The 25000-nt window shown below is 39.0% G+C and overlaps 1 protein-coding gene across 1 annotated transcript in view; it reads right to left on the bottom strand.

The window, feature by feature from the left end:
- LOC138024825 (uncharacterized) overlaps nucleotides 1-25000 on the bottom strand; it is a 126510-nt gene that overhangs the window by 35937 nt on the left and 65573 nt on the right. The window contains exons 11-20 of the mRNA XM_068871998.1: nucleotides 24130-24455; nucleotides 23885-24023; nucleotides 23297-23622; nucleotides 20436-20574; nucleotides 18437-18762; nucleotides 17010-17148; nucleotides 15573-15895; nucleotides 13319-13457; nucleotides 9118-9443; nucleotides 2790-2928 (exon numbers count right to left, since the gene is read on the bottom strand). Coding sequence (XP_068728099.1) covers nucleotides 2790-2928; nucleotides 9118-9443; nucleotides 13319-13457; nucleotides 15573-15895; nucleotides 17010-17148; nucleotides 18437-18762; nucleotides 20436-20574; nucleotides 23297-23622; nucleotides 23885-24023; nucleotides 24130-24455 — 2322 coding nt within the window. The remainder of the gene's footprint in view (nucleotides 1-2789; nucleotides 2929-9117; nucleotides 9444-13318; nucleotides 13458-15572; nucleotides 15896-17009; nucleotides 17149-18436; nucleotides 18763-20435; nucleotides 20575-23296; nucleotides 23623-23884; nucleotides 24024-24129; nucleotides 24456-25000) is intronic.

Here is a 25000-nt window from a genome sequence, read left to right as displayed (position 1 = left end):
TCCATACATGTTTAATACACACTATCACAACTTGATCGCGATATTTTGATGCTTCTTTCTTAAACCGGAAACATTCTCCCCGTGCTCTGTTACACATCGTTACAGCGGCAACAAATCGATAAACTCGTGTAAACGTGTTTTAAAGCCTGACCGAAGACTCTTCCGAAAGACCCTTGCATTGTTGCAATTGGTAGCGGGAACATCTACCTCTGGGTCGCAAGTAGAGCCAAAGTATGTGTGTGTATTTTTCTTAAAGCGTGAACGACCACTCTTACCAACGAAAATCTTGAATGCAAACGAAAGCACTAAAGTATGTATGCTTTGAAAGCGTGAGCAAACACTCCTGATTACAAAAAAAAAAAAAAAAAAAAAGCCTTCGGGTCGTGAGTACAGCTGGATTTGAACTGTCTTATGTAATAGACTGAAGTCTTTATATGATTAGGATTGAAAATTGTTGCACTGTGATAAACGTTCATAATAATTATTATAACCATAAGAATGTCATAGTAATTATTGCTGTTATATTCCCATTATCAGTGACAAACCACAAAAATGTTAAATTATTGAAAGTTCAGTGAATGGTCTTTTAAAATTCAGAAAGAATTTCCTTAATGTTAGAAAGCATACCACTTTTACCAGTTATTTTAAATCCTTTACAACAGGACTTAGCAAAAAATGCCAATTACTATTACTTATCACTTCAACCGGCACATCTACCTAATTGTGACCATTCGACATCATCATTAAGTAAATACGAACAGGCGGAAGAGCCGAAGTATGTATGCTTCGTTCTTCAAGCGTAGCGAACGCTATTACTCAAAATCCAGCATAGGCGTTCAGGTTGTCTGTACAGCTAAAATACAGCGGTATGCTTCGTTTTGAAAGCGTCAGCGAAGACTCTTACCAACAAAAGCCTTTAATCTGTTAAAAAGTATCAAAACCACCCACTCCCTCTGCTAGTAAACAGCCAGTTAAGACCAAGTACACAAAATTATACTTACTGGTGTTCATTGTTATTTCCCCTAGTTCATCCTCGTTTTCCGTTTTCGAAAATGTTACTTTCCGGCCACTAATTTAGTAACCATTGACGTAAAAAAAATGCATTGTAATTTCTACGCAAAAACACTTCATTCACCGGTGCTAAACGTTACGTTTGAGCCATATTTTAGTAGGACTAAAACTGAATTAAAGGGACTACTGGTACTTCATCGGGACATTGACAGATATAAAATGGACGATCATTCCAGTTTCATTTGTTTGGTATCAAGGACGAGCTGTGATGACCTAGTTCTATTCCACCAGCTGTCTTCTCATTGTCAAATAAACCTTCATGTGCCTATTCAAAATGGATTAATTTTGAATCCCTTTTCATTATTTCTACGCTTCCAACATTGCATGGTAATGGCAAACATCAACTAACTGAACACAGTAAACTCTTAAGTGGAAACCAGATTATGAACACACAACTGACAATTCCCTTGACATGATCATGATGATCATGCTGGTTTGTTTCTTGCTTGTTATTGTTTATTTGAATTTCGGTGGGTAAAGGTTTCTGTTCTTTCCATGTATTTATGTAAGGCAGTAACAACAACATTATTCATTGCCTTAACTTGTACACTATGCTAAGTATACCAACTTACCTTACCCTGAGTTCATTCTGAGTTGCCAATGACATTATTTTGTTGTTGTCAGGGCCCTTGCGCTCTCTCACTAAGGCTCTTTCTAACATGAAGATTTCTTGGTAATTTATATCTTTTTGTTCATTTCGTTGTTTTCCCTTTTTTTTTTGTAAGAGCCCTTGTGCCCTCTCATTCAGGGCTGCTTTTAACTTCACGATTTATTTTTTTTGTAATTTTCGTCACATTCGTCACTTCGTTCAGTTTCGTTGTCTTCCCTCTTTTCGTAACAGCCCTTCTGCCCTCTCATTTAGGGCCCCTTCTAATGATGTTTTTGTAATTTTCGTCATATTCGTTATCTTTGATAATTTCGTTGTTTTCACGTTTTTCCTAACAGCCCCTGAGCCCTATCATTCAGGGCTCCTTTGAACTTCACGTTTTTTTTTTGCAATTTTCGTGATATTCGTCCCTTTTGTCAATTTCGTTGTTTTCGCTCTTTTCGTAAGAGCTCTTGTGCCCTCTTATTCAGGGCTGCTTCCAACTTAACGATTTTTTGTAATTTTCGTCACATTCGCCATTTTTTGTCAATTTCGTCGTTTTTGGTCTTTTCGTAAGAACTTTTGTTCCCTCTCAATAAGGCCTCCTTCTACCTTCATAATTTTTTTGTCAATTTTGTTGTTTTCGCCCTATTCGCAAGAGCTCTTGGTCCCTCTCATGTACACGTGTAACTTTTTTTAACTTTACGATTTTTTTGTAATTTTCATTCATATGCGTCATGTTTGTCAATTTTGTCGTTTTGGCTCTTTTCGTAAGAGCCCTAGAGTCCTCTCATTCAGGGTTCCTTCTAACTTCACGATTTTTCGTAATTTTCGTCACATTAATCATTTTTGTCAATTTCGCCATTTTTGCTCTTTTCGTAAGAGCCCTTTTGCCCGCTCATTTAAAACTCTTTTTCGTCATTTTTGTCAATTTCGTTGGCCTGTCACAAAACATTGTAGCTTTTGCAATTTTCGCATTTGCGTTCAATCCTGGACATATCTCTCTTATTGGTCCATTTGTGTCATGTGGTACTAAATCCGCCCAGCTTGTGATTGGCTTCTTGCTATACTACTCATTCATGCAATAAAAATTTTGTAATGGTTGGCAACTAAAATCGATTGTTCAGAATACCTTGGCATCCGTAGATTTCCAATCTTATGGTGACGCGATTGTGCCACTCCACTGGAAACAAACGCACTGCACTGGCCGTGATTGGTGGGATCAGTTTGTTATACACAACAGAGTCACTGTCTCGGTTTCCTAGAAATATCTAAAGTAAACGAAAAGTAAAAAATAAGCTGCAGCAAGAATTTACAGAAAAAAAATAGTTGGCGCACTCTCACACTAGCTATAGGCACCATTAACTAACTCAGCATTTGTTCCCTGATTGGTCGGAAAAGGAGCACGATAATTTCTGGCCAATCATGAGGCGCAGCAAATAAAATCCAAAGGGATCAGCTCGAATTCATCTCTTTTCAATTAAAAATTGTACAAAAATCAGTCCTTAAGTAAGTAAGGTGTAAACGTTTCCTTTCTCTTCTCGTTCCTTGGATTAAAATAATTTATTTTATCCTGTAATAATTTATTCCATCACGTAATAACGCTTTATTTTTGCTGACATAAGCTTTCCTTTGTCGAGACCTTGTATCAACGTTTCACTGTTATTCACCGGGAATGGCTAATCTTATTGTTGGTAACGTCGTCGAGTGTTTTAACATGATCTTCTGGCTTGGTAGACTGAGCGAGCACTCTCCACGATATTAAATAAAGTTATTTTACTTTATGGTTGTTGTTGTTGAAAGTCAATGTTGCGGTGTTTTGACTTAATTGTGACAGACTTAACACAACATTTTCAGGATATCCGATGTACGTGTAGCACTCTATTATGATTTAGAAAGAAACGTGAAATAAAAGTAATGTTCGTTGTGTCATTCATCTCGGGAACATTTGAACCCACAAATGACCAGCTCCCAACATCGGTCGCACCAATATCGCGAGGTCACGGGTTCAAGCCCCGTTGAAATTGCTAAAATTACGTTGATAACTGCGAGGATCATAGCTTCACTTAAACCTTGACTTGCACTGCTACCAAGCAAGTATGAGTATGTGTACTTTAAATGTTTGTTTAATCAACGATCAGGCTTATTTAACCAGCGATCCATTTTCCAAGAGGAACAAAATTTCTTAACTCTATCTAGGGTTGAGATACCTAAGGTATTTTTTAACTAGGAAAGTAGAAAAGCCATTTCCGAATTATTGGAGGGGAGCTGGTTGGTCCGTCCGTCCGTCCGTCCGTCAGTCAGATCCCGTTAAACTTTTTTTTATGTCAATCCGCTGACTAGTGCATAGCACTTGCACATAAATTGGTGTTTTGTGAATCAGCGCAGTCAGAGAGTAATTTTCGCTCGTTTGATAAACATACACCTTTCTTGTGGGCCAAATTACTAGCCCGTTCTAAATTACTAGGCCGCTATAACAAAATCGATGAACCGCGCGGATACGGTCTCGATTTAACTGCCTTTCAATTAAGAGACACCATCCACTATTCAGAAGTAAAATCAAACAAAAAATGCCTTATTGAGTTGTAAAATGGAAACGTAATGGCAAAAAGGAGAGAGCGTGCGGAAAATGAACGACCAAAAATTACAGTAGTGACGATTAAAAAAAAAATAGCCTAATATAAAAAATCACCTTATTTCGATTGATCAAGGGATAACGAATGTAACAGGAAAGGGGTGCTGTATTATGATTGCTTTATAAATATGTCCTTAAGTGATGAGGACTCCATTAAATATGAGTATTTCGATTGAAAGAAAAGGCATTACGATGCATATGACATCCTTGAAAAGCAATAACATATATATAGGTCGCCAATCCAAATACTAACCCCGCCCGATATGGCTTAACTTCATAGAACGTTTGTTTTACCACTGTCAAGTAATACATAGAGGATATTACATAGCCACGCGGAGATACGAATTTTTTCTTCAAGTGTTGAAAGCAAGCAGTCATATACTTATGATTCAGAGTTTAGCCAAGAGCAAAGTATAATTTCAATCCAATCACATAGTCATAGTTCTCGGCGCTTCTCTCAAGAAGTACGTGCTCGTATCCTCAAACTTCCGTCCTCAAAGATTGTTTTTTTATACCCTCCTTCTTCGCTTTCAAAGAGACTGTTGAACGCACTTTAATAACCTGAGATTACTTCTAGTAATATTTAATTATCATCAGTACGGAGGGACGGCTAATTGCAGGTTAGGGTCTGTGTCAAGTTACTATCTTCTAAACCTCACTGGGAGTTGTGACTGTAATTTAGGATTCTTAAAAATTGCTGCTGTATTTTGTAGTATGTGCCATTTCCACTACTGGTACACGATACATTTACTTCCTGGTGGGACAGATATGCTGCTTCCTAACCTATGTATGACACGACAATTAACCAAACAAAATGTTCTTGACATTTTTACAGCACTAAGAGTAACTCAACACTCATCTTTGTAACAGCCACCTTTTTATTTTTTAATAATATTGTCAACGACCATTGAAAATGCGAACACCGACGTCCCCAACGCCCTTTCCACGGAAAGGGAAAAGGAGATACCCTGGGAACGAGCATCGAAATTTTAAACTTTAATTCATAATTCACTCTCCGAATGCGGGAACGCACCACCTACTCACTATCGCCCGACAAATGATTTTATCTCCTTTCGCCCACTTTTTTTCGCCCTAATAGCGGAGCTCCCTGCGCCAAAGGCACTTGCGCGGAGCACCATAGTTAAGAAAATATGGTAACCCATCGATGAGAGACATTTTCCCGATATCCGATAGACTAGCGAGACACGCTCTTAGAAAGTCGAACTTTTAAGAGTAGTGACATAGTGTTACCCAGCAAAACAACTGAAAGCTAACCGTTTTCAAAGTGGTTTTAAGACCTAACGATAAGATCAGCGCGGCTTAGCTCAGAAACACTATTTCCTGTTGAACTAAAGCTCTAATTCTGCAGGTTTTCATTCTTTTTACAGTGGTAAGCTTGCCATAAAGATGAGATACTGCGTTGTGTAGTTGTTACGAAATGTCCAATGTCATTGAGGGGTGGTCATGAGTGTGAACCCTTTGATATTGGACATGCACGTTAAGGTCAATTGACACCTGCCAAAATAAGGTATCAGCTGACCAGTATCACGTGACTACAACTCGGGCTCAAGATTACAGCTCACCTTGTCAGCTTTTTTTTAAGTTGACCGCTGACCAGGTACTGTTTTTTTCTTAATTGGATCGCCGGCTCACCCAGGTTAACTGACCTGAACATAAACGAGGCTTCATTTTCGCGTGCTTGCTGTGGCTCGACGCGGCTACACGGCCATACTACTACTACTATAGTTCTTAATACTACAAGTAGCCCAAGCTCGATATAGGTGTATTTGTACTGTACTATATTACGCAAGAGTAGAAATGTAAGGATTTGTATGGGCAAAACGGCTTTTCTCAAAATTTAAAAAAGATATTTACGATTAAAAAAAAAAAAATGCTTACCTTCCCTCAGTCCTGTGTTTCTTTGTCTCCGGTACAGTTTTTGGGTCGATTAAGAGCGATTTAGGTGGTTTTTGGTTCATCTTCTTTTCCCTCTATATATACTTTCCCAAGGTTGGGCACTGAGACAAAGCCGCCGAACGGAATCATCGAAGGAGATCACCGACGATACCTCTGCTATCCATTCGTCTTCTTCATTCGGTCAATGGGCGCAGTGGTGACCAATCGTGAGTCTTTAGGCTTAGTCTTCCAACGGTTCAGTAACGCAGGCTTCGAATAAAGCCGAATTCGATGGCTTTCGAAGCAAATGTTTGCAGAGTTTGGTGGCCCTGAATTCCTTCTCAGTGCATAAGCGGCTCGAATGAAGAAGGCGAATGGATAGCGGAGGGATCGTCCGTGATTTACGTGGAATTTCGAGGCGATCAAAGACTTGGGAGCGAATTTATGGCCCTTTACCTTCGATGATTCCGTTCGGCGGCTTCGTCCCAGTGCCCAACCTTGGGAAAGGATATACAGAAGGAAAAGAAGAGGAACCAAAAACCCCATAAATCGCTCTTAAGTGACCCAGACACTGTACCAGAGAAAGAGAAACACAAGGTTAAGGCAAGGTATATTCTATATAATATATTTTTTAAAACGTAATTATTTTTTTGAATTTTGAGAAAAAACCGTTTTCCCCATAGGAACATCCTTATATATTACATAGCACATATATCAAGCTTGGGTTACCTGTGTGGACAGTCGACGTTTTTCGTGTTCAGTTGGAAAACGGTTTGGAAAATGTTTCCTTTCTGCATTTTTTGCTGGTTTCAATGCAGTTTGACATATCATAGCTATGGTCCACACTAGTGCCTACGCAGGTATTCAAGTCAATCATCGGAGGGATATAAACTTAAAGCTGAGTGTTTATTTTTAATTTGTTTAGAGGTGCCTTTTTCTCTGTATTACAGTTTTTGACATATCTTTAGAAACTCTGATAACGTTACATGATACCTGGAGGACCTATGACTAGAACAGAAACGAAAGGAGAGCGAAAGAGAACGGACTACGACCAAACAGAATACCAGTAATAGCTCAAACTTGGTGGAAGAAGTTTCTCCACAAATTCTTTCCTTGGGCAATATTACAATGTAAATCGTTTGTTATTTTTACGGATGTGTTATTTCAAGTGGATGTGTATTTTTCAAAAAGTGGTTTCATCGGTTTTTCCTTTATTCAGGAATGAAACTCGAATTTTTGTTCTCAGCTGGAATCAAAAATAATTATCTGTACTCTTTTGGACATAAAGAAATAGTTGATTTGTTTGTTTGTTCGTTTTGCTCTAAAATGGGAGCGAAAAAATGCTTTTTTAATCCGTTTGCCCAACTTTTTTCGATGTGCCTCGACAGTGATAAGAAATTTCTGCCCTTATGTTCTCGTAAAATTAGGGAGAAATATCACTTGCTTGTGTTTTTGGAAGTTTGTTTAAAGCACCTAAAGGTACTTCGTTGCAACGGATCTTGTTTGAAGTTTGTTTTTTCTGGGTTTGCCTAAAACCAGGAATCCGCAATCCGCAATCCGCAATCCGCAATCCGATTTAAGAACTTCAACCAAAGGCTTACACTATTTTTCAAAAGGAAACAAAACGAAACGAAATAGAGAAAGAATCCTAAACATTCATTAAAAGCTAACCTTAGGCCTAATTAGGCCTAAACAAACCGTTTACCAAGGCTACCATTAGGCCTAAAACCAAAAACTAAGGTTAGCTTTAATGAATGTTTAAGATTCTTTCTGTATTTCGTTTCGTTTTCTTTCGTTTCGCAAATTAGTGTAAGCCTTTGGTTGAAGTTCTTATATCGGATTCCGGATTTTTTATTCCGGTTTAGGCAAACCCGTCCTTTATTGGTTGCATTGCTGTATTTTGCCGATTCTTGTTCCAAGCCAAGCTGGTGTGTTTCAATGAAATACAGCAAAATGTGAATGATCTCGTTTTCAGAGATAAAGTGGAATAAAGTACATCAATAAAACTCCTTTTCGACCTTGAACTGACAAAGTTTCCTGACGGTGTCTAATTTTAGCGTGATTCCTATTCCCTGGCTATTGACAGTTGACTCTAAAATGGAATTTTTCCTTTCCCATTCGCTCGCTGTGGGCCCGGCGTGCTTGTTTTCTTTTAAAACTCAGGCGATTCAAGAAAAATGCATTGCCAAGCCGGTGAATTCCAACGTAAATTTCACTCAAAAAACTACTATCATACACAGCGCTTGGTGATTCATGCGATATCGGTTTCTAAAGAAGAAAGAAGAGAAAATGATTTATTTAAGCAGTAACCGGAAACAACAACAATTCGAAAACCTTCTATTTTTATTACACCTAGAAGCAGTAAGAATAAAAAACCGGGGAGCACCCCTAAATCATATATCAGTATTGTACAAGTACGACTGCTTTATTTAAAACTCTACATGATGGCTGTATTTGATGTAAACGAGGAAATAACTTCACGTGCAGTGCGTGTTGTCAAGATTCCCCGAGCCTTTACGCGAGTTTGCGATTTGCTTGGTGTATCGATTCCGGCTTTGAAAAGCTAAAAGCATACGTGTTGGCTTAAATTGATTTTTTTCTGAATCAATCGACAAAAACCACTTTGATAATTTCTTCGAGCTGATTATAAAATGTTTTAAAGTTGAGTCAGCTGTCAAATCTTCCTTCCATGATTGGTCATAAGTCGTCATGAATGAACAGAAAACGGGGCCCCTGTAAAATGCGCGCACTTGCTGGGCCTTCTGCAAATGTTATAAACTCGTTGTCGCTGTCGTCTTTATTCACTGTGAAATCCGTCATCTGCATTGTATAGTGTTCATTATTATGTTTTGTCTTGCTTACATGCGGAGGCATAATACGCCGTGTGCCATAAAAGCATGTATACACGTAACTAAAGCAAGTGGCTCACCTTCGCTGATGTCTCTTCTACACTCTTGTACGTGTGGAAGCGGACTCCGTCATAGCTATACTCCAACATGTACTTCGTCACCCATTCACCCTTTGCGTTGCTTCCCTGTGTCGCTAAACGCGTAATTCTGGCTGAACCATCAAGATCTACTTGCAGCCATTGATTACGATCACTTTTTACAGGGGACCAGCCACTAGACTTGTTGTCAAATGCTTTCAAATGCAACCTTGCTCTTGTTGAAGAATGATCTTCGTCCAACTGTGAAGAAGAGGTTATCTGGATATCACTGATGGCTCCTGATATCATTCCAAGGGGTCCTATGCAGCCTTGATATGTTGGAACAAAAACATTATTAGCATCATTGCATAAGGCTCTCTCGATAATCAAAGATGTTATCAGTCTCTACTGATTCCATAATGCTAATCATGCCTACGACCTAAAGACTGGTTTTCACTATCGCCACAAGCAGAAGAACAAGCAGCATTCGTGGACCCTATGGGGTTTTCATCATTCGAACCTTTTGTCATAACGAAGCCAAGTTAGTGCGTCTGTGTATGTCACTTGTGCTTTGTGCGTGTGTGTGTTTTAGATGAACGGTGAATATCAGTGGGTCATGTACAACTGGCACTATATTGATTAAAAAACGAAAAGGCACAAGAGGTGAAACTAGTGCCAAACGAGCGTCTAATCCCATTAACAATGAAGGGGTTATGTCAAGCATGAGAGCAGCGGGAAATCAAGCCCTGCCCTTCCAAAATGCATGCATGTTTCTTCTCCTCACGCTTAAGCCGTAAAAAGAAAACTAGTCTTAATGTTGAAGGTACGAAGAGCATTATGGAAATGTTAGCTGGTAGTAACGATGAAGGTTCAGAACAAATGTTCGTTGTGATTCGAGAGGTTTAGCGATGTGTTAACGTGAAACGGCAAACGTCAAACCACACGCCACTCCACTGCTTGTCATAAATGCATGAAAGCGTCTCTTATTCCAAGTTCTCCTTTTCTCTTTAGACGTTGCACGATAGATAACAGGCAAAAAATAGCTAAAATCAAAATGCTTTCAGTTGGAAATTGTTTCTGATAGTGACTTTAAATTTGACATAAAGATGCTGAGAAATGTAGGGAGGGCCAGCAAGCGGAGCTTTCTGAAGCAAGACAGAGGCAACATCAAGAACAACACATCAAATCTGCATCTCTTTTTAATGAATAAGCTATTTCCGAGTTTATGTCTGCCTCCTCTTCAAAGCGCGGCCTAAGTGTGATGGTAATTAGTTCTACTTTACATATGAATGAAAACTAATTTTCATAAGAAAAACTTTGCACTCAGACTCGCTTTAAAGAGGAGTCAGAGATAAAATCGGAAATGGCCTATAGATGGTTTTCACAGTGACGTCATCAAATCCAAAGGTGTTTTGAATTTTTATTTATAGGAGGTTGAAGATCACCAGTTCCATGACGTCTTTCGTTTCGAAAATACAGCATTTTGAATTCTCGAATTGTCACCTTGCGTGACCACCATGGTACAAAGCTATTTGGTTGAAAAAAAATTCTATCCATATGAATCTCAGCAGTTTGTGCGTCTCAAGTACATTAGGAAACGTGTTCATACACATTTTATCTCTTGAGCGAAAAGTAAGCGTTTTCAACGCAAAGAGAACTCCAGAATGTTCTTCTTGATTTCTGACCGCCATATTTTTGGACAACGGAGGTGCACCAACATGGCGGCTCCATACAAACTGTGTAAAGTTGCGTCAGACGGTTCGACAAATAACTCAGAAACAATGCAGCGCACAGACCTGAGAATTGGAGAGGTGATTTGTGAATTTGTCTCCTACAACATTCCAAGTTTTTGGCCTTTTTCATTGAACGTTGCGATTTCATTTGTTATGTTCCGTGACAGTGAAAACGATCTATTGGGCAAAGCATATATTTTGTCTATTCTAGTTCCCAGGCCCCTTCGTTTCTTTCAGCCGGAGGGGCATTCGCACGAGAAAAAGAAAGGTTCTGGAGACATAAGAATTTGAGTAGCTTGCGAATAAAAAATCTTAAAAGTCGGAAGTAAAAATGGACGATGTGGCACTGTCGGTCGATAAAATGATCAGTGTCTGTTTAAAACCCCGATATTCCTTATTGCTTCTTTATCGTATTCGACAAGATGGGACACATTCTCTACGTTGAGTCAACACTCACATGGAGCGGTGAATTGCACCTGAGCGCCGCTATGTTTAGCAATATTGACGACTCATATATGAACTCCGGAAGTCCCAGAATTTAGGACTGTGATTTCCTTTGTCTTCAGGTAAAGTAAGGTAAAGTCTGCTTACGAGCCAAGTGGCCGGCTAGGCAGGAGCTTTCTGCTTTCCGCTTTCTGTAGCATGAAGCGACTAGGAGTATTTCTGCTTCCCCCCCCCCCCCCCCCCTTCCCTGGATGGAATGCTAGTCCCCAGCATTAAATTCGCCGGTACCCATTTATACACCTGGGTGGAGAGAAGCACACAACACAATGTCCCAGGAATGGGATCTGGGAACGAGAATCGTCTTTTTCGAGGTCTGCGCGTGCTTTTTTTAACAACCTATTCTCTACCTTGAATTATCGATTACCCTTAATTCGTAATTTGCTGTGAATTTACTATTATCGACTGAAAGCTTGATATGGATTACGGGAAATGGTCATATATATATTTTTTAAACTACACAAGTGCATGGACATAGGACTAGAACCTGGAAATGTTGATTGACCCGTTACCTGACCACCTAACCAACACACGACTAGCCTGTTAGGGACAACATTTTAAACACTATTTGATAATGCTGTGATATCACTCGGTGTCATGTCTATGACTTTTATACAATTGAACTGATTATTTTGTTTCATTCAATATGTTTCCATTTATGTTTCTGTATCGATAATTTGAATAATTAGTAATTTCGGTTTTTTTGTTGAGGCGCTCAATGTTTCTTTGTGATGTAAGTAAGTGATAATATTAAGCCTTTTAATTTGGAGCACTTTTTTTCTCGAAGTTAGGAGCACGCGTTTTACGGAGCAGGAGTTTTTATCTATGATTTTTTGCGGTTTCAACGCTTGGAGTTACGTCAGATGTAAGGGTCCATTTTCTTATTTCTACTTAGTTTTCAATTTTTAGATTTTCTGATCCCTTGTACCTCATTTGTAATTCAATGTGGACTATCTATCTTTTTTTTCCTTTAGTTTTTACCGAATTGGATTAGATAGCGGCTCAAAACCACTGCAATGGTGTACCAGTTTGGTTGAAATAGCGAACTCCGGTGCACACGGGACAGACCGACCTGCTGCTGCTCTGGGAATGCGACAATCGGCAACCAACAATATTAAACACTGCAAAAGGTAGGTTACCAAACTTAAAATCAAAGCTTAGGCCTAAATAATTAATCTAGCTGAGGCCTTATTTATTCATCTTCACCAGCAATATTCTATGGGAGCCTAAATAAATGTTATTATTATTTTTTTTTGCTTTGGATTCGGTGTCTTGATTTTCAGGGGTGAAGCGGACAGAAGCGGTTCCTATAGGGTGTAAACTCCGAGTTCGAACTTCGTTTTTTTTCTCTGCTACCACAAGTCCTGGGACACAGTGTCCTATATTAACAATAATTCAAAATAAATTACGAAAGGAGAGATCATAGCTCTGAATGTACGTTTTACCCGCCGAATGGTTCACTCATTTGATTAAGCATTGGGCTTCTGTACATGTGTGGGGAGGTCACGGGTTCGAAAACCCCTCGGTAAAGCAAAAGCAAACCGCCTTTGGATAAAATTCGAAGCTCAAGATTTTGCCAGTCAAATGTCAAACAGGCACTCTTTCAAAATCTGAAGGAAAAAAGGAAGTGAATTTTCTGTTCATAGTAATACTTTAGGCTTGAGTATTGTCATTTAGCATTTCATTAAATGGCGACGAACCAGCTATTCATCGTCTTTATTATCACCGCTGTTTGTTGTGTTTGATAAAGGTAATAATAATAAAGTAAAAAATTAATTATTCATTAATAAAAATAATTCATTTAATTGTTTATTCATTATTCATTTGTTAATTATTATTTATCAATTCAGTATATTAATTGTTGATAACCTAATAGTACAAAAATTACGACGATAGGTAATGATGGTGAGAATGATGATGATGATGATGACAATGACAGCGGTAATTTTATGAATAAAATCTTAAAATACCTGGACAACCATAGATCTCTACCCTCATTGCTATGTCATTGTGCCATTCAACTGGAACAAACCGAATAAAGCGTGCTGTGATTGATGGACTGAGGGCGTTGTATACAACCGTATCGTTGTCTTCATTGGCGTAGAAAACCTAAAGAAATCAACATCCTTCAGCCTTCGTGAGAGCAAAATGATGACAACTGAGATGTGAAAATAACTGACGTTGCTCTTGAATTTCAATTCCTAAGTAATAGTTAAGAAAATATGGTTTTATAGCCATGACGTCATAAACGTCAGTACGTCCGTCCCCCCCACCATGTATGCCAATGTGACCAGTATCATGCTCTTTTGATCAATTGACACCTGTCAAAAAAAAGGTTTCTGCTGACCAGTATCACGTGATCATATCGTGGGCTCAAGCTTAGAGCTCACTGAGGTCAGCTGTTTTTATTTAAAGTTGACCGCTGACAGGTACTACTTTTCGATTGGAGTGCAGGCTCAACCTTGCTTAACACACCTAAAATAAGCGAGGCTTCATTTTCGCGCGCTTTCTGTGGCTCGACGCGGCTACACGGCTATGCTACGTCAACTATAGTTCTTACACAGTCAAGGCTTTTCGTGTTTAGGTGGAAAACGGTTTGGAAAATGTTTTCTTTATGCCTTTTCGCTGGTTTCAATCCAGTTTGACATATCATGATAGTTGTGGTCCACACTGGCGGCTAGGCAGTTATTCAAGTCAAGCATCGTAGGGATATAGACTTAAAGCTGAGTGTTTATTTTTAATTTGCTTAGAGCTGCTTTTTTCTCTGTATTGCAATTTTTGGCATATCTTTAAAAGCTCTGATAAGGTTACATGATGTCTGGAGGATCTATGATTAGAACAGAAACGAAAGGAGAGCGACAGAGAACGGTTTTTCCTTTGTTCAGGAATGAAAATCGAATTTTTATTGACAATTGGAATTAAATAACAATTAATTATCTTTACTATTTTGGACACACGATAAAGTTGAATTGTTTGTTTGTTTTGCTCTAAAATGCGAGCGAACCAATGCTTTTTTAATCCGTTTGCCAAACTGGTTTTCATTGTGCCTCGAAAGTGACAAGAAAATCTTGCCCTTATTTTATTAACATGTAATCGAAATGAGTTATCGTGAAATTAGAGGGCAATTTCACTAGCTTGTGTTTTCCGCAATTTTTTTAAAGCACCTAAAGGTAATTTAGTGTTCCTCCTTTCTTGGTTGCTTCGCCGTATTTTGCCGATTCTTGTTCCAAGCAAAGCTGGCGTGTTTCAATGATATAAATCAAAATGTGAATGATCTCGTTTTCAGAGATAAAGTGGAATAAAGTACATCAGTAAAACTCTTTTTTTGACCCTAAACTGACGAAGTTTTTTTTATGGATTCTAATTTTAGCGTGATTCCTATTCGCTGGGTATTGACAGTTAACTCTGAAATGGCTTTTTTCCTTTACATTCACTCACTGAGGGTGTGCTTGTTTTCTATTAAAACTCGTGCGGTTCAACAAAAAATCATTGCCAAACTGGTGAATTCAAAAGTAAATTTCACTCGAAAAACCTATATCACACTCATTGCTTTGTGATTCATGCGATGTGGGTTTTTAGCGTAACATTTACCGTGGAATTCACTAGTTCGGCAATGAATTTTTCTACATAAGATAGCAAAGAAAATGATTTAATTATTATATATATATATATTAGCCTATTATTAGCCTATTATTGTTCGCACGGTTTCAGCTATCTTTTTATCATGATGGAATGAACTAAATTTTCACAGTTACTGCAACATTCTTAGGACAGAGGGACACATGTTTATAGGTAACTTCTGTTATGCGTTAACGTCCTTAAATAACAGTTGTTTCTTACTTGCTCACTTACCAGTCAACTTGCTCTAAGGTGCAATATCAATTCAGGCTAAATCACCAGTCATTCGTGAGGGATTGATAATGCAGACTTACTGACTTTTGCGCCGCCATTAAGTGGAAAGCGAACAAAATTTAGTTTTTGCAAATACTGAAGTACGACCTTGCGTCCTCATAGTGACTTAATTAAATATGGTAAGGTTTTCACTAGGAACGCCGGCACAAAGCACAAGCAACATACACAGATTAAGTAGTGTTTTGGTCATCAAAACCATTTGTTAGGAAGACAGATTTCATTTAGCAACAGTATGTCACTGTATTTGTTGCTCGTGCTTATGTTTACGTCGCGACCCAACCGTAGAAAACAGCATAGAACTAACTTGAGTACCTTTGGAAAATTGGCACCTTCTGGCTTAAATACGTGGAAAATGTCTGCATCGTCGCTGTATTCCAAACTGTACTTGGTTACCCACTGATCATGCTTGAATCTTCCCTGGGTAGCAACACGTGTTACTGTGGTGTAGCTTCCAAGATCAACTTGTAACCATTGGTGGAGATTGTTTGTAGAAGCTACCCAGCCCCCGAGCAAGCTCCCTGACTTGGAATGTAACCTGGCTTGTGCTCCTGAGAGGTTTTGATCCCACTCTGAGGATGCGGTGATTTGGGAATCTGGTATAGCTTTGCTTTCCATACCAATAGGCTCAGCACAACCTTGATCAGACATAATAGGAAGTTTACGTTGTTGGCGATTAGTTTGGTTAAAATTTCCGGAAGTTTTGGTTCAAAGTCATATCAATTTGTTAGCCTATCTGTTCTGCTTCGAGATATTTTTCTTAGGGTACTCTGTTTCTCCCTCTCCCATCTCATAAAGAAAATAAAAGCATGAAAAACATCATTTTATTTGGTCAACTCTAGAGAATCTCTAAATTCATACCGGAACTTTTGGCAAAAAAGACGGGGCCCTATTCATCAATGTACATGGACGTAGGGTTTGCTCCATAATAGGGGTCCTACGATCTGCAATGCCATGGTAAAACAATAGCCTTATGCAATCGCAAATCTGAGGTTTAGATACATTTCTTGAGTATTCCGCAATTTTTTGCAACATATTTTAACTATCAAAACTAAGCGTTCAACATTCGTTGTTGTAATATCACACTTTTCTCGGAAACACCATTGCAAGTTACTTGAGACGGCGGAAAAGAAATGCTCGGAAACGCAGAGCCATTGTTTATCTCGTGAGACACAATCATTTTAGTGGTGTCCTTGTTGATGCTTCCGTCGGAGGTCGTAAGGTTTTCTTCGATTTACCACCATCACCTGTCCTTATTCACCATTGTGGAGTAGCTCGTTCTAGCTAGTATATCCGAACATTTATCCTCCCAAACCATTAAATAGCACAGAGGACAGAGCACAGTACCGGGAACTCCATGCCCTCCATGTGTAGACTCTCCGAGGAAAGTAGAAAGCCAACAGCCAAGGCAGCTTAGCTGGTCGACGTAGCTGATAGCAAATCACCACCGGTGCTGACGTCAATGCCTAGGGAAGCACTTTTTCCTTAGTTATTGCAAGACCCTGAGCATTGGTCCTGCCAGAGTTTTGCATTCGCAACCTCCCAAACGGTTGTCAGATCCTCACCCAACTGAGCCAAGGAGTCGGCGGAAATGTAATGTCATGTGCAGAAAACGTTTATCTCTGCTTAGAGAAAACATGTGCGAAAAAGAGCCGCGAGCAGGAAGAGCGGGTGACTCCTGTGTAATATTATACTATACCTATCGAACTGTGCGTACAAGGCTTATAATTGCGGGATCTGTCTTTAAAATACCTGAACACCCGTAGAGTTCCATCCTCATTGATATCTGCCCATGCCACTCAACAGGCTGTATGCGTATATGGCGTGCCACGATGGGTGGATTCAAGCTGTTGTACACAACAGTGTCGCTGTCTTTGTTTCCATCAAATACCTTTAAATAATACATCAAAATGGGTAAGGTTGAGGTTGGAAATCCACCTTGAACGGTTTGTCGACCACCGCTGCAATATCGTAGTGTCTCATGGACGTCCTCGCGTTTTAATTTATTCTTGTTAATTTAATGGGTGCGATGTAAAGATACTAGAGAAATAGAAACGAAAGAAAACAGAAATAGACACAACAAAGAGATAGAAACAAAAGAAATGGAGGTTATTACATGGCCTTGCGGAACAACGGGCAGCGACGGATTTTTCAACACGAGAAGAGAAATTGCGTATCTCCAAGCGGCCATGTAATATTCTATTTATTTTATAAAAACCAATGAATTACTAAATCATTTCGTGAGAGGCATCTAAAGGCGCGATTTTTAAATATAACCGTGGCAAAAGTGATCTTTTCAAATGTGAAGATAACATATTGTCTTTACTTGTGAATATATCATGTTTTCGTGCGAAATCTCACTTGCATTTCATTGGTGTTTATAAATGGAAATCTGAAATAGATACTAGATAAATATTTGAAATAGAGCAGTATAGCGATGGTGGCCCTGACTGCAGCAGGGATTTACTAATGGTAATAAGGCCATGGTTTGTAGTGATAACGCTGATGATGACAACGGCAATGATTAGGTGCCGCATTAGCTGATTAGATTGCATGAGAGAACCGGTTTTCAAGTACACTTGATTTCTCATACAAACACATGTTGGCCAGTTACTAATATTAAGGCCTCCCGTATTTCATGGATGCCACGTTAAGCAAGTCTCAATGGTTCAGATATCTGTGAACGCTATTGGTTTAGAATCCTACTCCGTTTTGTGCTCGTTGACATATCTAACAGTTGCCAAACGAATGGGCAGCAAGGTACGACAGCAGCAAAGGGAAACAATGGTACTAAGGGTGGGACTCGCAGTATTATGCTGCTATATAGCTACAAGTGACCAAAATTATGAAGTCTGTATACTATCCGGCGCTTCCTTTCCCTGATAGTCATTAAGTAAATCTCGAATCCCGCATGAAAAAACGAGATCTTTTTCGATGTTTGTACCTTTAATTTGCATTTATTTGTCTATATCTACAGCTCGCCGAAGAACTTCAGACCGAAGTTATAATAGAATTTTCTATTTAGTTAAAGATTACTATCATTAGCAATGCTGCTCCTTCAGATTTTGATAATTATTATGAAACTGAAGGTAGATGTAATAGTGCCACCTATTAGAAAGGTATACCGACGTACCGACGATAAACCCTTATAACGATGTTATCAAGATAAAGTAACCTACCCATGCAGATCCATTGCTTGCTTTCTTATAGAACTCAAACATTTCTCCATCGTCGCTATATTGCACCCTGTACCTTGTTACCCATTGGTTGAAGGCGTTCCTCCCTTGAGTCGCCACGCGTGTTATTCTCGTGTGAGCACGAAGATCAACCTGCAGCCATTGTTTGAGATCAGCTTTGAGAGCAATCCATCCTCCTCGCTTACTCTGACTTATCTTTGAATGCAGCCGAGCTTGTTGAGCAGAATGTTCGTCATCCCACTGTGAAGAAGCACTGATTTGTTCGTCAAAGATTGCCTTACTTTCCATACCAAGAGGTGCTGTGCAAGCTGAATTTTTCAAGAACATTAGAATAGTAAGAGAATATAACAAATGTAAATTCCAGGCAAGGTATATTTTAGTAACATGAATTATTGCCTCTGAGAGAAAGGTTATGCTAATCCCCAAAGTAGAGACAAGATCCGAGGAAAACAACATTGAAAGTGTATTGTCGGAGGAATTTGTCATTTAAGTGACTCATTTAAGACGGCCATGAAATGGTTAACCACGAAGCAAAAGAACATATCTGCACCAAAACGGCCGCTATCTCTTTGATGTTATGAAACTAACCCGGCTACCTTGACGCCGTATGCTTACGCTCTTAAGAAAAGAAAGCGAAAGCTAACCTAGTTCCCAGAATTCTCTCTCCCTCCACAAGGAATCCGGGTTACACCACATCAAAAATCTGGGTGGGGAGACAGCGTACGAAATACTATCAAATTATGTCATCCAATAAACTAATAAAGTAAACTAAAAAAAATAATGTTATCATGCCTAACAGCAAGCAACGCATATCACAAATCCGAACATCATTTTGAACATCATTTTGAACCGAAACTTCATTTTCTCCTTACAATAGATAATATTTACACGTAGTGTTGAGATCATTCGTTCGGAGACTCTCCCTCTCGGTGATTTTAATTGCCACTGGAAGCCACGTGACCTTGCAAAACCTGTTTTGTTTTTCCTTAAACGACATACAGAACTCTGGGATCGAGTTTGAGTTCAAACAACTTTTCAGCTTTAGCTTTTAGACATTTTCCGTTTGTTTTGTTTTTTTCTTTTGGATTTTTGTTCTCCAAAAAGCTAAGAAGTGTGCACAGTATCCTCTATTCTCGGGACAAGACGAATGTTGTTGGGCCAAAACAATAGATCTATAATGAACTCCTTTTGTTCGCTCACCAGCAATTGTACATTGAACTGTTGCTTTCTGTAAAAAAGCCCGCAAAACTCATATTTTTCACTTGAATTTGTTTCATTGCTTCAAGAAATTGTGCCAGCCATGCTGACAACAATTTTTTATAAAAGTGTTTTCTTACGTTCAATAGACACGAACAGGATTTAATGCTCCCGACTTGTACTGGAACGATTTTAGACCAATAGGGAGCACCAGAAACGATAACGGAATTGACATAAACGACGTCACCTCAAAGCATAAATTCTGTTATGGCAATAACTTCGAGTGTACTTGAAAAAACCTTACTTTAGGAGGTCTCCTATTTACCGAGTTAGGATTTCCAGTGGGATTTCGAGTTGGATTTTCCACTTGGATTTTCGACTTAAGCTTAAATATTGTTTTTATGCCCAATTAGGCCTAACGTTAGCACTTATAAAGGGTTTGGGGATTTTCAACAGTTACGTTTTAAACGTTAGTCTCCATTTTACCCCTGGTCTGCAGTCTGCATTTTACACAGACCAATTCGAAAGTACAACTCGAAGTTCAACGCGAAATTCCAACTCCAAAATCCAAGTCGAAAATCCAAATCGAAATCCAACTCGAAATCCTAACTCGAAAATTAGTCTGTCGGGGATTTATGTCGTTCCCATAGTCTATGCTTCGAACCTTAGACTCTGTAAATACTGAATATAGATTTCACATGAACTTAAACAATATACGATGTTTCCTTAAATAATTTTCCTCAATATTTTTAATTGACAGATAGACAGCCAAAGTTGAAGTTACCTGGGCATCCATAAATCTCCATTCTTACGGATATGTGCTTCTCCCACTCGATCGGCAATATCCGCAAGAAACGTGCTGTGATTGGTGGAGTCAGCTTGTTGTATACAACTGAATCGCTGTCTTGATTTCCATCATACACCTCATGTGAAAAAGAAAGGGAAAGAACGGTATAGAAGAGCACAGCCTGCTTCTTAAAGAGTTTCGTAATTTTTAATCTCATAGTAGTCTCCAAGACCCCCAGGACTCAAAATACCGAGAACATATCCTTTCCTTAAAAGGCACCTACAGTCTATTCATGCACCTGATGATGGCATTTCGCGTAAATCGTAACTCCTTGTCATTAAAAGGCCAGGACGGTAATAAGTGCGTATAAAAGGGACTATGGGTTCAGCACTAGATAAACCGCCCTGATGAAGACACTAGCACGAATGTCGAAACGGTTGGCTATCTAAAATACATTCACAGAGTTGTATCAAGCCACGTCTAAGTCGATGAATTTAAGAAGAAATCTTCAACGTCTTTGAGCAAGTGGTAGCCAACTATGTGCTGCCTTAGAATAAAAACAACAGCAGTAAAAAAAACAAAAAAACAAACCAGGTGACAATGAATCCACCTTAGTCAATATCTGCAGGCTTTCATAAATTTCTAAGCGGTCCTTTCCCTAATCCAGGACACATTTCCTTCCACTTGTTATAGAATATTATTCTCTCGTGCACAAAGTAAAAATCATCGTATTCTGTATAACATTTTCTTGGATAGAAACATAAGCCGCTTTTCTGGATTGAGGCAGTTATCTAATTATTGAAGCAAAACATTCAATGCTGTTTCCATTTTAAAACAATTTGACTCAAAAAACCCTGACCATATAAAAAATTAATTGATACCGCTTCTCACTTCAACTATAAACAGCAGGGAAACATAACCGTGAATTTCCAAAGAAAGTTATTCCTATTCATGTTTAGAAAAAACGTATTTTTTTTGTACTTAATTTAAAAGGCCAGATTCACCTAAAGATATTGTTTCCCTTGACAATGAGAACATTTTTTGGGGGGGGTTTAATTTTTATTCATTTCTTTTTTTAAAAAGAGGGCAATTAGCAAGAAGGAAAAATAAAAGGACAGCGGCAAGCAAAAAGCCAAAAAAAAAAAAACCACACTATACATCTTGTCCGTTTTTTTCCTAGGGTAAAAAGGCACGGTCAAAGCAAATGAACAAAACAGAGACGGGTTTTCAAAAATGTAGAGAAGGTATTTATACCTCATTTATTTTTTTTGGATTTTTTGGAGATTCAGGTCTAAAGGCTCATATCAGGCAGAGAGGGTTCCCATTTCGTTTTGACAGTAGAGGCATTGTTTTCTTCTTGATAAATGTGTTTAAAATAAAAGCAAAAGAGTTTAATTATAAATTGGGGGTATGTTCTCTTAAGCGACAAAGCCAGATATAGTGCATGTTTGGCAATTAGGTAACAGAAATTGATTTGTAGTTTGTGTTTAGAGCCATCCGGCCTCAGACCCAAAGCCGTATTTATATGTAAGCAATTGTGTTCAGTGCATCATATATTTTGAATGCTCGGTGGCCCCATTTTTCTTTCCGTTGAAGTACGTGAGAGGATACAATTATTTTGCTTTTTATGCTCTCGTGCGACCGAAGTTTTCTTTCTTAGACTAATATATATCATTTTTCAAGGTCAATTTCACCTCAAACAAAGACATCAGCTGCAAAAGTTTATTAAGTTATGTTAGTTATATTGAACTGAGTACGTTTACCTGATATAAATTTCACTACTGTAGCTTTTTTTTAAATTTTTATTGCTGACGGTTGTAAGCTAAGATCGTCTTAAAATAACACAAGCTTCTAAAAATGCACCTTATCTCGAAAACGAGCGTCTGAGAAGATATTGCAATAGCTATAGATTTGGACACCGTGTTTTGACCTTGGCGCCAACTGGAAAATTAGTAAAGTTTCCGAACTCAGGCGGTAGAAAACGATACAATTCCCATTCTCCAGCTTCTTTTTCTTCTGTTGTCGAAATCGTGGATGTCTCCTAACTTGAAAGCGTTGTAAAGCTCGAACAGGCCGGGTCAAAGAACACCGTCGCAACCAAGACATGTAATTTATGCCGGACTGATTTGTGCAGGCGAGTTTCTGATTGGCGCAGATTAACAATGGCTCACCTCACGCGTCCAGCCATGATTTTGGGAGTGAGCGCTTGCTCATTTTCTCAAAAAAAACGGCTGGTAATCGAACCTAATTTTAGTCTCGATTTTCATACGACTGTCGATTCTTTCATAAAAGATGATTTGCACATCATTGCCTTGATTTTCCAAATACTCATTCACGGTTAATACAGTTGAGTTATCAAAGTTCTGGGCTGGTTAATTATCAAGGGCACCCAACGAGAAAATTAAGCCAAAAGCCTTTCAGAGACATGCTCTAGGCTCCTTGTAATATATAAAGACTGTCTGAAGAGATGTTTTGATCTGTTCTGATATCTTAGCTGAAAATTGAAGTCTCCGAAAATTTTAGGGAATGATATCTTCATATCAGAAATTGCTAGCTGCACGTTACCTTCTAAGAACTTCCAACCGAACCATTTTTTCATCCAAAACTGCTAGGTGACATTTTACAGTGCCAAAAGTTGCAAAAATATCCATTCCGAAAACGTAAGGGACTACTTTGCCCTGGTTGCGAATCTTTTAAGTGATGTTTTAGTAAAGAAATCTCCAGCTTTTTGGCAACGTAGAGCCGAAATTATTAGAGCAGTTTGACTCTCCCCAACACATATTTCACCGAAGATTATCTTTGGGTGCCCCAGACTTATTCTATAGCATAATTACCGGGACAGTTTTCCTCAGACCTACCTTCGCTGAGATTTGTCCCGGTTCCACATAAGACTTGAATTTTACTCCATCATCGCTGTAGTCTATTTTGTACTTGGTTATCCACTCTTGGTGCGAATTTCTTCCCTGAGTCGCTACTCGTGTTATTCTGTAGTAAGTCCGAAGATCCACCTGCAACCATTGCTTCAGGTCATTTGACAAAGCAGACCAACCCCCAGCTAAATTGCCATCCTCTTCGAAATGCAGCCTGGCATGCGCTGCAGAATGATTTCCATCCATCTGCGATGATGCGCTTATCTGGAAATTATGGATCGCCTCACTTTCCATCCCAAGGGGTGTAATACATGCTACAGCCAAAAGGGAAAAAAATGTTACTATTCAACAAGAGATGTATGAAAAACCTTGGCAAGGGTCAGCTCTTACTGCGGATATGTCATTTAGAAATCAAGACGTTTATTTCCTAGGCTTAGTTGCCAGCAAATTTAACGTCCATCCATGTGCATGTTAACCAAGTGACTGTATTTCGGGACCGCGAGTCTAAAGTTGCCAGGAACTGCTAAAACTGAAAGAAAATCACTATTCTGAGGCTACGCTACAGCTGTTCACTACCTGGACAACCGTAGATTTCCAGTCTTAATGATATTCCGGCCCTCCAAGCGACTGGCTGTATCCGCACATAGCGCGTGGTGATTGGCTGCTTTAGATTGTTGTATACAATTGAGTCAACGTCAACATTTCCATTAAACACCTATTCCGAAAAAGAGAAACAGAAGAGACATTCAGACCAAACGACTTATTCGCAAACTCGGCTTAAAGAAATAGTGAATGGAGTACTTTACAGCGGCATTGTTTACCTTAGGCGAAGTATCTCCTCTTTCTTTATATAGATGGAATACAACACCGTCGTCACTGTAAAGTAACCTAAATTTTGTCAGCCACTGATCATGTCCATTTCTCCCTTGAGTTGCCACACGTGTTACTATGGTGTACTCAACAAGATCCACTTGCAGCCATTGCTTGTAATCCATTACCCTAGCTGACCAGCCTCCCCTCAGGCTCCCTGTCAGCTTAATATTAAGTCTGGCGCGTGATGGAGCGTGATTGGCATCCCATTCTGTGGATGCAGTAATCTGGGAATCGGCGATCGCTCGGCTCTCCATTCCAAGCGGCGCAATGCAACCTAGATTAATGTAGATGGAAGAAATAATTACAGCTATAAGCTAGCAATTAGACAGTCTTGTTAAAACAATCCTTTAAAAAATAGAAATCTGAGATGATAATGAAGGGTTGTCGTAAGATCAAATGTAGAAGGTTTGGTGAAAAGCACATTTTTTGCTGAGGTGAATTTATCGATAGAGCTTAAATTCGACTTTTTATTTCCTACAAGGAAAGCCAGGATGTGAAAATCCGCTATGTCCTGTGCCTCTAATCCGTGAAGAGTAGGGCATGGACCTTGCGGTGTTGTGGTCAGGCCTCATTTCATTCATTCATGTGCTGGGTGAGATGGACTAATAGCGGCTGCCAGTGGCGCCTGTATATGCTGATGTCCGATCTCACCCATAGATCACTTGCTTGCAAGGCGCATTTGAATATGTCAATAAAAAAATGCGCTATATGAATTCATTACCATTACCACATTTGTGGCAACAATGACTAAAGGTCCTGTTTTTTGGAAGTGACTGCGAAAACGCTCCAAAAATTGTGAACGTTTAAATCAAGGATTTA

This window comes from Montipora capricornis, chromosome 11 (assembly GCF_036669925.1).
Source record: "Montipora capricornis isolate CH-2021 chromosome 11, ASM3666992v2, whole genome shotgun sequence".
Taxonomy (NCBI): Eukaryota; Metazoa; Cnidaria; class Anthozoa; order Scleractinia; family Acroporidae; genus Montipora; species Montipora capricornis.
The sequence above is the reverse complement of the archived record's forward strand: the minus strand, read 5'-3'. Positions and strand labels throughout refer to the sequence as shown.